The sequence below is a fragment of the Drosophila sulfurigaster genome, chromosome X, assembly GCF_023558435.1.
Source record: "Drosophila sulfurigaster albostrigata strain 15112-1811.04 chromosome X, ASM2355843v2, whole genome shotgun sequence".
NCBI lineage: Eukaryota > Metazoa > Arthropoda > Insecta > Diptera > Drosophilidae > Drosophila > Drosophila sulfurigaster.
This window is the reverse complement of record NC_084885.1, coordinates 23,499,963-23,512,688: the sequence shown is the minus strand read 5'-3', so window position 1 is coordinate 23,512,688 and position 12,726 is coordinate 23,499,963. Positions and strand designations below refer to the sequence as shown.

Sequence of the window (12,726 nt, the reverse complement as noted above, 5' to 3'; positions counted from 1 at the left end):
CAAAAAAATTGATAAAACAAATTGTTATAGACTGCGTTTAGAGTTCTTAAAATGCTAAAAACAATAAGTTATTTAAAATACCGCGCCTTATACCCATATTGTTTAATATACCAGAACCCATATGTAGTGTGACCAGTTGGCAAGCCATCAGGCTTCTGTATTTTGGTATATGTCGGTATATTTTAGCAATTCAGTTTGCGGTCACGCTGTTTGTTGTGAAGTTCTGCCTGCTAGATTGTTAAAAGTGCAATTGTAACAAAAAAAATTAAATAAAAACAAGAACAAAATACGCATTGATTTCCTATAAAGAGTTTGCATATTAGAGCTGCGTTTTCGCTGACGTTTGGTGCCGAGTTATTCTTTTTTTTTCGTTTTATCTTTCGGAAAGTGGGTGAAAAAATTGGCAGTGTTCATTATTTTGTTAAAGTGTTTGTTTGAGTGTTGCGTGTGCGACGGTCGCATAGAAAATACACAAAAAAAGAAAATCAAATAAAATAAGAAAGGAAACGAGTTAAGTTTGCAAAGGGCTGAAAGCCAGAGTGACAAAAAAGCAGCAGCGAAAATGGCGTTGAAAATGTTGGTTGGCCAGAGTAAGTGCAATGACAAGTGTTCTAATTGGAGTTATTTTTATTTGCTGCCTTCTCTAATTCTGTTGTGACTAACACACTCACACAGCCATACCCATACATACATACTCAAACATAGCTATGGACAAGGTTGTGATAAACATGACGCCCCATTTAAATTCACTATGACACACATATGTATTGAATTCGTATTGTACAGAGTCAAGTTGATATGCAAAAAAATATAACAAAAAAATGTCTGCATTTGCATATTCTTATCAAATGAGCAGCAGCAGCAGCCCCACACGGTGTCCATCGATTTTTCCAACACACACATACAAGCTCCCACCCTAGCGACGCCGACGCGCAGCAGAGCCAAAAACGCCAACGCTTGTTCATGGTGTAGGTGGCTTCTGTGTCTCTGTGTGTGTGTGCGTGTGTGTGTGGGCTGAGACGGTGACCTTTGCCGCAGGATAAGCGCTGCCTGTTTAGTAGATGTGGAATTCATTTATCTCTCTTGGCAAGCGTTCGCAATTTGCAGTATAACCGCTGATCAAAAATAAAATCAATCAGGCGACGCCATTTACTAAACGGCTTATTTCAAGCATTCTTGTTGTCTCTCTTTTTTGTTGTTATTTTCGTAATTGTTGTTGCTGCTGCTGCTGTTGCTGTTATTATTATTGCTGTTTTTGTGGATGAGTCATAGGCGGTGCTTATGGAACAACGCTTTGCTTTATGAGTAATACTTTTACCTCATCTCTCTTTACCCCTGCCCCACCAACGCATTGCAAAACGTCTTAGCTGCTTATGACATAGTTTTCCCCCCTTCTACCCTTTAAACCAACTTAGCAAAGGGTATGCTATGGAATGCAAGTCAGTAATTGTTTTGATGCTTTATTGGGAGTTATCGCAAATATTAAGTTATAATGAAGAGTTATTCATCTTATTGTGTTTGCTACAAACCTATTTTTACAAATTTGATGATTGTCGTGTTTTCCAGATTTATTTCATTGAAATAACGAATACAATCCCTTTAAAATGTATTGCCATAAAGTTGCACTGACTGTAGGAAATTATTAGCTTAACTATTATTTCTAATAAAGTTATTCTTCTTATTCATCACATTGAAATTCCATTAGCATGATGTGATCTTCTGGTTTATAGATAAAATCGCACCTAAGGTCGGAAATACCAACTATTTTTAGTGGTGACACTAGCAGCTACCCTGTAATTTAAAATTAAACATTTTTAATCTATTGACTTAAAATATGAATTTTAATTGGATTTTTGTTACGATGTAACAGAACATCAGTTTGATCGAATAGTAGTGGGTACACTAGCTGCTACACTGTAATTTTCAAATAAAAGCACTTTTGATCTTTCTATTGTCATAAAAATGTATTTTATTATGATATTGTTATATATTGATATTGATATATGTTGCGAAATAATTTTAAAACGATTTTTCGATCTTTCTAGCACAAAATATGAATTTTGTATTAGAAATTTGTTGCGAATTAACAGAATAGTAGTGGGTACACTAACTTCTACCCTATATTTTTTTTTAAATTACAGCATTTTTGATCTTTCTATTCGGATTAAATCTTTATTTTGATTAGTATTTGTTGCGAAGTAATTTTAAAAAGCGTTTTTAATCCTTCTTTTGGCAGAAAATATTAAGTTTCATTTGATGTTTGCTGCGAATACGAAAATCTATCCATATTATATTGTTTTAGGGATATAGCATATAAGTTGACTGATTATTGAGGTAATTTCTTACGATTTCCGGCAATTGTAGTAATTATTTCATAGAATCTCAAGGGAGTTTATATAGTACTAAAAAAATAGAAATTGAAAATATAATGATATAAGAGGAAATTTCTCTTTTGAAGATCTTTTAATAGATTAGGATATACATCACAATGATAAATGACCAATTTATTTAGCATAACAGAATTTCTTTCAGTGGACAGCATGACAATTTTTACGTTTAATCATTTTAATCAGTCGATAGTATAAAAATATATTATAAGAGTATAAAAGGAAATTTCTTATTTGAAGATCTGTTAATAGATACGGCAGTTAAACGAAGTACATAACGAAATTTCGTTCAGTGGAAAGCGTGACACTTTTTTATCTGAAATATGAAATTTTCTTCTTTAATAAGCCGAAGGTATAATAATAACTACATACATATATAATTTTATTCCAACTTTTTGCAGAGATCATGAACGAGGTGGTGAAGTACAAGCCGCCGCCACCCAAGAAGGCGGGCGCTGCGGCAGCTCCGAAGGCAGCCGGAGCCGGTGGCATTGAGTGGCGTGTCCTCGTTGTGGATAAGCTGGGCATGCGGATGGTGTCTGCTTGCACCAAAATGCATGAGATTAGTGCCGAGGGCATCACCTGTAAGTCGTTGACAGTTACACACAGAATGATAAAGATTAATTATCAATTTGCATTTGCAGTGGTGGAGGACATCAATAAGAAACGTGAACCGCTGCCCACAATGGATGCCATCTATTTGATCACGCCATCGGATGAATCGGTGCGCTCTTTGATTCGTGACTTTGAGAATCCGGCACGTCCGATGTATCGCTATGCGCACGTCTTCTTTACCGAGGGTATGTGTCAGCCGTTCAGTCGGCCAAAAGATTCTATATTTACTTCTATTCTATTCTTTTCGATACAAAAACCAAAAAAGTCTATTGAAGAAATTGCAATCGTTATATATAGTATATTTTTGGCTATTTTATCGATACATTATCGATAGTATTTTATTTGATTTTCATTTCTTGTATTTATTTTTTTTGTTCTTCCATGAATTCAACACAATCTCCAATCCATAAAACCTCTGCACACCCCTCTCTTCTATATATAAATAATATTTGATCGTATGAATGTGTAAATAACGTGTAGCGATACCTCCGCGCATATTTGAAATGCTGCAATCGCACAAAGACATTTGTCGGCGATATGTGCGCACCTGCAAAGAGATCAATATTGCCTTTTTAGCCTATGAAGCACAGGTATAGTTTCAATGCAATTAAATCAATTCCTCAGACTCCCGACTTTCGACAGTTTTCGTCACAAAATACACATAAAACATATACTACTCGTTACTCGCCACTCGTTACTCGTTGCTTTGTTGGCACACACACGTTGTTGTTGCCGGTGTCCTCCTGACTCATTCTCTTTACTAAAAGCTGTGCCAATCGTTTCGTGAAACGATGTGTCCTCTTAAGTGCTTACAACTAACTACAGTTTTTGTTGGGTGCTACATCAAAATAACTGATAAACGATATAATACACTTGCATTACCCCCTCCACGAATTCATTCATAATTTATTTTGTACGATTTTGCGTTTGCGTTTTTGTTTGTTATTTGTTTTTATTGCTTTGTCGCTCTGCCAATCTATAGAAATGCCTCTTGTCTCTTTAACTATATATATACTATCTGTCGATTTCTTACTCAAAAAAACTTTACGCTCAATGAGTTTACTTTACAGGATTTTAGACACTAAGCAGTGAATTGAACTATGGGTGCTACGACTACGTTTAGTCTTCGTATAACTCTTAACAAAATCGAAAAAAAAGCATAACGATAACATCTATTGATAATCAAATATCATGCATCAATTGTAGTAATGATAAGCAAAATTTTATATTATTTATAAATAATTATAGTTTGCCCGGAGGAATTGTTTAACGATTTGTGTAAATCGTGCGCTGCAAGAAAGATCAAAACTCTAAAGGAGATTAATATTGCATTTCTACCATATGAATGCCAGGTGCGAAAAATAAAACCAAAAAAAACCTACAAATATTTACAAAATATTCGTGTAAAATACAAAAAAAAACCCTTTCTATCTATCTATATATCTATCTCTCTCACCCCTTCTCTCTCTCGTACTAGAGACAAAGACATAGTAAATATAGGCATCTCTATCTGAGCGATTTAGCACTTAATGCTCTCTCTCTCTCTCTCTGTCTCTTTCTATTATATTTATCGCTTTCGACTTGTATCTTCAAAGTCTTTGTATTGTGTATATTAACTGTCTCTGTCTCTGTCTCTGTCACACACACGCGCTCTCTATATTTCTTTTACTGTCTCTGTCTCGCTGTTTAAATATATGTATATGTACTATATATGTGTTGTACTTGCTGTTGTAAATAACCTGAGACACTTACAATTCAATTCAATTAAATCAATCTATCTGGATCCCCTGGCAACTCGTTAACGTTAACTTTTAACCTGGTATTTACCAACACTGTTTTTGTTTTACCATCCAGCCAGTTAGCGGTCCAGCCTAGTGAAACGATACTCTTCTAACGAGTCTATAATTTAAGTCTCAAACCAAGATCTCCTTAAGTTTTGTTAAACTTGTTTTGTAGTGTTCAATTTAATGTATGTAAATTGTATACAGAAAAGCAAATCGTGCCTAACCTATATAACACTAATATCAAACAATAATACCAAAAAGAAAAATAAAAAAAAGACTAATCCTCATCAATCATGAATTAACTACACAGTGGAATCTCTTTGCGAGAATCGCACTTAAATCAATAATAAAAACGCTACTCGTTTCGCTAGACACAAAGTGACCAGGAACGTTTAAGTTCAACTCGCAACGAGTTGCTTACTCGTTATTCGTCATGTTGTGATGCGGCGAGTACAACTCCAGGGCGCAAAAAAACCAAAAGAAAACAACAAATAAGAAAAGAAACAAAAAACCAAAACTAACTGCAAAATATGTTTATTATATTTATTATTATTATTCTCATGCTACTATGTATTCAACTTTTATAACTGTATAACAATTGTCAATTGGTTTCGTGTTCTCTCGCATACTGTTAACTGTATATATATATATATTGTAACTCGTTAGCGTTAAGTACACACACACACATATGCACACATTCTAACACAATCAGATTTACACTTGCGTACAGCCAATTTTATGCAATTTGGTTAAAATAATATGCATAAATATATTAATGCAAAATTGTGCAATCTACTAATTGAATTTAAAAACAAGAAATTAACAACAACAACATTTTGCATAACCTTGGCTGTGTTTCCGTTTTCTCGTGTTGAGCTCAGCTTGTATTCGTTCTATTTCTCTCCATCTGGCCATTTTGGCTTGCGCTGTGGCGTTGCCACACTTGCGCACAATCTCCTTTAGCAGGAGAAAACGGAACGACGCGCTTTTCTAAACAAGCTTTCTCTTTCATTCATGCATGCTGCTCTTTGCTCTCTTTTTTCTTGCTATTGGTGTGCGTGCGCATAACATTTAACAAACGCTCGAAGGAGACGCCCAGCAGGCAAATGCAAATTGTGTATTACATTCAAAATTGATCGACAATAACCGAGCTGCAATGCTTGCTGGACTGCTCTGACAACTGCACATACAAGCTCAAGCACTTGCTGTATATCGATAAATTGCTGCATTGCTGTTATCGACAGAGCAGGAAGCTTACGCTTACACACACACACACACATCCATACATATTGCACCGTCCAATGACCGAGACAACCCTGAAATAAGAAAAAAACCCCCATTCGAGATATTCGATAAATTTCCCCAAATCGAAATCGAACAAAAAAGTTCGCCCCGAATTAATGTGAGCACTCTTTCTGTCGGTTGTCCGGTCACATTTGGTTGGTCCGCATGGTCGCCATTTTGTTTGTTGTCGCAGGTATTCTCACTGGACTCGCCGGACACGTTCCAATGCTTGTACTCGCCGGCCTTTGCCTCCATCCGTGGCAAGCACATCGAGCGCATTGCCGAGCAGATTGCAACGCTTTGCGCCACGTTGGGCGAATATCCGAATGTGCGCTATCGCAGCGATTGGGATCGCAACATCGATCTGGCTGCCTCGGTGCAGCAGAAACTGGATGCCTATAAGGCCGATGAGCCAACCATGGGCGAGGGGCCGGAGAAGGCGCGATCCCAGCTGCTCATCTTGGATCGTGGCTTCGATTGCGTCTCGCCATTGTTGCACGAGCTCACATTGCAAGCCATGGCCTATGATTTATTGCCCATTGTTAACGATGTCTATCGATACACGCCCGGACCCAATCAACCCGACAAGGAGGTCCTCCTCGATGAGAACGATGATTTGTGGGTCGAACTGCGACACGAGCATATCGCTGTCGTCTCCACCCAGGTGACGCAGAATCTGAAGAAATTCACCGATTCCAAACGCATGAGTTCCAGTAAGTGTGCTCCACCACATAATAGGATACGACATAAGTTAGAGTATTGAATAAGATTAGATTAGATTAATTTGGGAGGGTTTTTTGTTTTTATACAATACACTTATTACTTATTTAAATTAATAAATTCACATTAGTTCGATTAAAACACAAACCATAGCAAGTACTTCAACCAGTGCTTATCGAAGACAAGAACCAAAAATTCAATTCTTACTACTTATTTGGAATAATAAATTCACATTAGTTAGATTAAGACACAAACCATTAAGACTTTACATTAAGACTTCAACCAGTGCTAATCAAAGACATAAACCTGGAAGTGCAACACAGAATCAAAATAAATATATGTATATGCAAGTGTTGATCTACAAATGTATCGATATCCGATTGCAGCAGCGGACAAATCATCGATGCGCGATCTGTCGCAGATGATCAAGAAGATGCCGCAATATCAGAAGGAGCTGTCCAAGTATTCCACCCATTTGCATCTGGCCGAGGACTGCATGAAATCGTATCAGAACTATGTGGACAAACTGTGTCGCGTTGAACAGGATCTGGCCATGGGCACCGATGCCGAAGGCGAGAAGATCAAGGATCATATGCGCAACATTGTGCCCATTTTGTTGGATGCGGTAAATAGAAAGAAACAGTTTAGTGAATTCTTCGTGCTCTATAATTAACTCACTCTTCCTTCTGTGTAGAACGTGTCGAACTATGACAAAGTGCGCATCATTTCGCTGTATGTGATGATCAAGAACGGCATCTCCGAGGAGAACTTGACCAAGTTATTCACACACGCTCAGCTGTCGACCAAGGATCAGGATATGGTGCGCAATCTGAGCTATTTGGGCATCAATGTGATTGCCGATGTAAGTTGAGAGCTGAGTGATGAATGATTTTTCGAATGATTAACCTAATCGAATGGAGTTTGTGTTCGATAGTCACGCAAGAAGATTTATTCGGTGCCACGAAAGGAGCGAATCACGGAGAGCACATACCAGATGTCACGCTGGACACCGGTGATCAAGGACATTATGGAGGATTGCATTGAGGATAAGCTAGATCAGCGACACTTTCCATTCCTCGAGGGACGCGCCCAGAATACGAATTACCATGCACCGACTAGCGCTCGCTACGGCCACTGGCACAAGGACAAGGCGCAGACGCAGGTGAAGAATGTGCCGCGTCTGATCATCTTCATTGTCGGTGGCGTTAGCATGTCCGAGATGCGTTGCGCCTACGAGGTGACCAATTCAGTGCGCAACTGGGAGGTGCTAGTCGGCTCATCGCATGTTCTATCGCCTGAAATCTTTCTCAGCGATTTGGGCAGCCTCTCCAAGGAGGATTAAGCAAACCAAAAACAAACACACCGAAACACACACATACACACACACACACACACACACAATCCTTCTCCTTAATTTTCCGGAATCAAAAAGAAAAACCATACAGCATAAAGAAGGAAGTGAAAACTATGCTTATTACATCTAGCCAGTCTGTAATTTGTTATTTGATATATATCTAAACATATATGTACTTTGTTCGATATTCATTATAAGCGTATCGATCTGTTCCATTATTGTTCATTGCTCACCCTACACAGGTGGTTATAGACGACTCTATATATAGTATATATACGCACCTCTTGAACTAACTAACCCACAGATCAAAAGAACAATACAAACACACACATACTTATCCAATAATAACTATGTACACTCATATATAACTGCATATATATATCTAGATAAACAGTCCGATGTATGTATGTCAGCCCAACTTCTCCGATATACCGTATATATAGTTAGTTATATATGAATGCATATAGATTTGTCAGCTATTTATGTGTGTCAACTCGTTTATTAATTTATAGTTCAAAAATAGTTCGTTGTTATTACCAAAATGAACTTATTTATCCGCTCTTTAAATCGAAAGTGGAAAAATTACAAGAAAAAAAAAAAAAAAAAAGAATTGATAAAGATATATACTGTTTGTTGTTTATGTACATCACAAGAAAAAGAAAAACGAAAGGAAATTAGTCAAATGTAGTTATGCTAAATGCGAAATTCAGTTAAAACAAAACAAAAAGAAATTCAAAATAATTATTAACGAGCTGTTATTGAAGCACGGTTAACAGAGGCTGCAGAGCCTCTGTGTGTTTAACAGTATGTTAACATTAACAGTTTAACAGTATGTTAATTGCTTCTCGATGTCGAAATGCAAAATAGTTTTTCGAAGTTTCATAAAGCGATCTTGCACCATTAACATAAATAAATTCAACACACACACACACAAACGAACACTTAACAGTTAATGTTAACAGCATGTTTATTCTCTATATAAAGGATCGACACACACACACATACAAATGCGCTCATATACACAGTCACTTAACATTAGCTCAGATACAACGCAAATAAAAAAAACGGTTCGCGTCGTGTTGGCAAAACTTGTGATTCGAAAATCGAATTTTAATTTAACAAAAAAAAAAAGAAAAAGAAAAGAAAACAACTTTAAACGAAACACAATTAATTGCATAACAGCATTAGCTTAGCATTTTGAAAAGCAATATTTAAATTTGCAAGAAACAAAACAAAAAAATAAAAACATGGTATATGTCTTTCAATTGAAGCCAATAATATTGTGCGCCTTCCTCACTAGAAAACGAAAACGAAAAAAAAAAGAAAAACTTGAGAAACTCAATACTTAAACTACGTGTATTCGAAGTCAAATGCAACATACAACTTTTTCAAACTAACAAAAAGAAGCTTTAAATCTGTTTAATAAATAGTCATTGAACTAATTGGAAAGGCAATTGTTAAACAAAACAAAAAGAAGAGGGAAAACTCGTAATTATACAAAAAAAAATATACTAAACGCTCTATATACATATAAAAAAACATGCATATAAAATACTTATACTTACCCTTATAATTCACTCTTATACTTCACACTTATACGAATGCCACACACACATAAGCGAGATGCATTCCGCGATTGGCAACGTAGCGATAAATTGCATTTACTATAGTACAACAACAGCTACAACAACAACAAGAACAACAACAACAACAATATTAATGTGTATGTGTATGAATGCAATAGCACTTCTCCCTTTCTCTTCTATCTTATGTATTATTAGTTTTCTCCGCTCTTGTTATTTTTTTTATATACATATATATATATCCCTACTATATCATAATAATAATAATAATAAAATATTTAAATATACATATATCTCTATATATTTTCGGTTGTTGCATTTTTTTCCCCTTCATTTTCTTTTCTTATATTGAAATCTTAGCTAAGTAAGTTCTCTCGTAAATAATACTTACATATATTATAAAATGAAACAAATATAAATATTTAAAATATACTATGTATGCATTAGCTCTAGATGACGCCTAGTCCGATTGCACACACACACACACATACGTTCACTGCATACGCACACACACACACACAGAGAGAGTTACACCTTGCACTGTCACACGCACACATTCTCGTAGTGAGCACGCGTTTACCAACACTGGTGTGGCGCACAACATACGAACATCCAGTCACCCACCCCCCGCACCATCCAACCATCGGGGGGCGCGACAGCGGCGTCAATTTGCACGCACACACTCAAACAACATCCGAGTTGCCAACCAAAGAGGATCACACTGGCGAACTGGCGCTTGATGCGCGTGTGAGCGGGACAGCGAGTGCTTCACCTGCAAGTATGTGTGCGTGTGCGTGCGAGTTCCTTTCTATGCATGTGTGTGTGCGGATGTTTGCGTATGCATGTATGTGTGAGTGTGCGTGCGTTTGGAGTAGGCGACGTATTATTCAGAATTCACGTTTAAATGTTTATTGCTTGAAATGAAGAAAAAAAGATGAATGGAAGAAATTAGAAAAGAAGGATCATAGGAGTATATAGTATATATTAATTAATGTCTAGCTCTTAAGCAAGTATTCTATAAACATAATACATATGAACAAACAAAAAACAAACTCTTACATATTTATTCAAGATTTAAGCGAAACAAAAAAAAACAAAGAACAAATTTAATTACTTTACAAGCAACAAATTTCACAATTCTTATCATATAGTGGAAACGGAAGGAAGCAAATGTGTTTTTTTAGCATAATTGTCAAAATGAAATTATTAGTGAATGAATTATGATATATACATTTATATACATACATAAATATATATAGTAAATATATATATATATATATGAAGATTTAAACAATTTTTGCAAATTTACATAACAAGATGAACAATTTATACATTTTAAATGATTATACGATAATATACTTAAGAATTGCTGTCAATTTCTTAAACATAATTAACAATTAATGATTACTAGTAGCAACAATTGAAAAACAAATGCGAAATACGAGATTCGAATCACAAGTTGAGCATCAAAAACCAGCGAACCGATAATAGTTAAACGATTAACGATAACCGATAACAAGAAAAACAACAACAAGAAGAAGAAAAAGAAAACATAACCAAAGCAAAACAAAAACAATAACAAACAATTATACAACAATTTCAGAGTTAGCAAATTCATATACTAGTACGATTATACAATACAATATATATACAGATACTATATATTAAATAATATAAACAACAATTGAAAGTTTTAAAATTCAATAAACTTTTGCTGTAAAAAGCATAAACAGTCACAATTGCAAACAGGGTGACGGTACAGCGATAACCGTAGCGATCACAGGGTGATTGTGATTGTGATTGTGTCTGCCACAAGAGAACAAAAACAACAACAAAAACAAAAGAACAGCAATCACAATAGCAGTGTAATTACATAACTTAATTAAACAGCAAATTATAACAGTGACAACAAATAAAATCAACTTTGCATTGCAAAGTTAAATAAAGAAAACAAGCATTTTTTCCCATCAACATAATTCTCGCATAAGGACGACGATGATTACGAAGATGGAGATGAAAAGAACGAAGAGGACGAAAATATACAAAATATTACGGGCAAACAAAATGCCTCGAATTTAAATGCAATTCTATTCATTTTTATTATTATTTATTTCTTTTTATTTTTTAGATATTAAATTTTATTTTTAGTTAATACACTTTCTGCTGTATTTGAAAAATATATTTAAAGTGTCATTTTTAAAGTCAAGCTCTTCATGCAATTCCGAAAGCATACTTTTAGAAAGCGACCTCAGCGGCAATAATCTGCAAAAAGCTCAATTTTAGTTTAGCATACTTTTAGGATGGCCAATTATGAGCGAAACCAATTATTTGCGGCATACTTTTACCTCCACTTCGGACTTTCTGCTACTGTTTTTTTAAAGCATACTTTTAGGAGGTACCTTAATGGCAATGATGCGGCACATGAAATTTAAAATTGCCAAAATTTACTGTGGCATACTTTTAGGGTGTGAACTTTTTGTGATTTTTTTGCATCTGCGTGCTGCTGATTTATGTTCGCCTGGTATTTCACTTGAGCCAGTTGGTATTTTACAAGGCAACTTCGATGTCGTCGCGGATTCGTGGCCACCCAATCGTTGGGCAAATATTCCACTGCATACTTTAGGGGTGCAAGTAATATGGCATATAAAAACGAAAAATGCCTATATCTCGGCTATATCCTGTCGCATATTCATCGGCCTTGTATTGTTAGATTCGTAAGGACCAACTCTATCGATTGGCATGCAAAACTTGTAATTTTTCCGTTCCGTTAGCGAAACGAAAAAGGCGTAAATTAGTAATTCAAGGATAACTCAAGAACCGCAAGGACGATCAGGATTAAATTTGGCAGGATAATAGTTCTCACGAATACGCTTCGATTCGACTCTCAAGGATCACAAAGGATATGGACGAGATTTACGATGTTTTCTGCATACCATATTTTCTGCACATAAATATTAAAAATCATTATTTCTCGGTCATATCCTGCCGCATTTTCGAAG

The 12,726-nt window shown here is 35.8% G+C and overlaps 1 protein-coding gene across 3 annotated transcripts; it reads left to right on the top strand.

The window, feature by feature from the left end:
• Positions 1-187: 187 nt before the first annotated feature.
• LOC133847399 (protein ROP) lies at positions 188-9,473 on the top strand. 3 transcript variants are annotated; one of them, XM_062282408.1, is made up of 8 exons: positions 188-590; positions 2,789-2,971; positions 3,032-3,187; positions 4,251-4,354; positions 6,264-6,783; positions 7,177-7,415; positions 7,485-7,652; positions 7,725-9,473. In XM_062282408.1, the coding sequence occupies exons 1-8, from the start codon at positions 563-565 to the stop codon at positions 8,130-8,132; spliced, it is 1,806 nt and encodes a 601-aa protein (XP_062138392.1). In that variant the 5' UTR covers positions 188-562; the 3' UTR covers positions 8,133-9,473. The 3 variants fall into 3 exon arrangements, with proteins under 3 accessions (XP_062138392.1, XP_062138391.1, XP_062138393.1); XM_062282407.1 differs by lacking the exon at positions 4,251-4,354 and adding an exon at positions 3,483-3,592; XM_062282409.1 differs by lacking the exons at positions 188-590; positions 2,789-2,971; positions 4,251-4,354 and having other exon boundaries at positions 3,035-3,187.
• Positions 9,474-12,726: the final 3,253 nt, after the last annotated feature.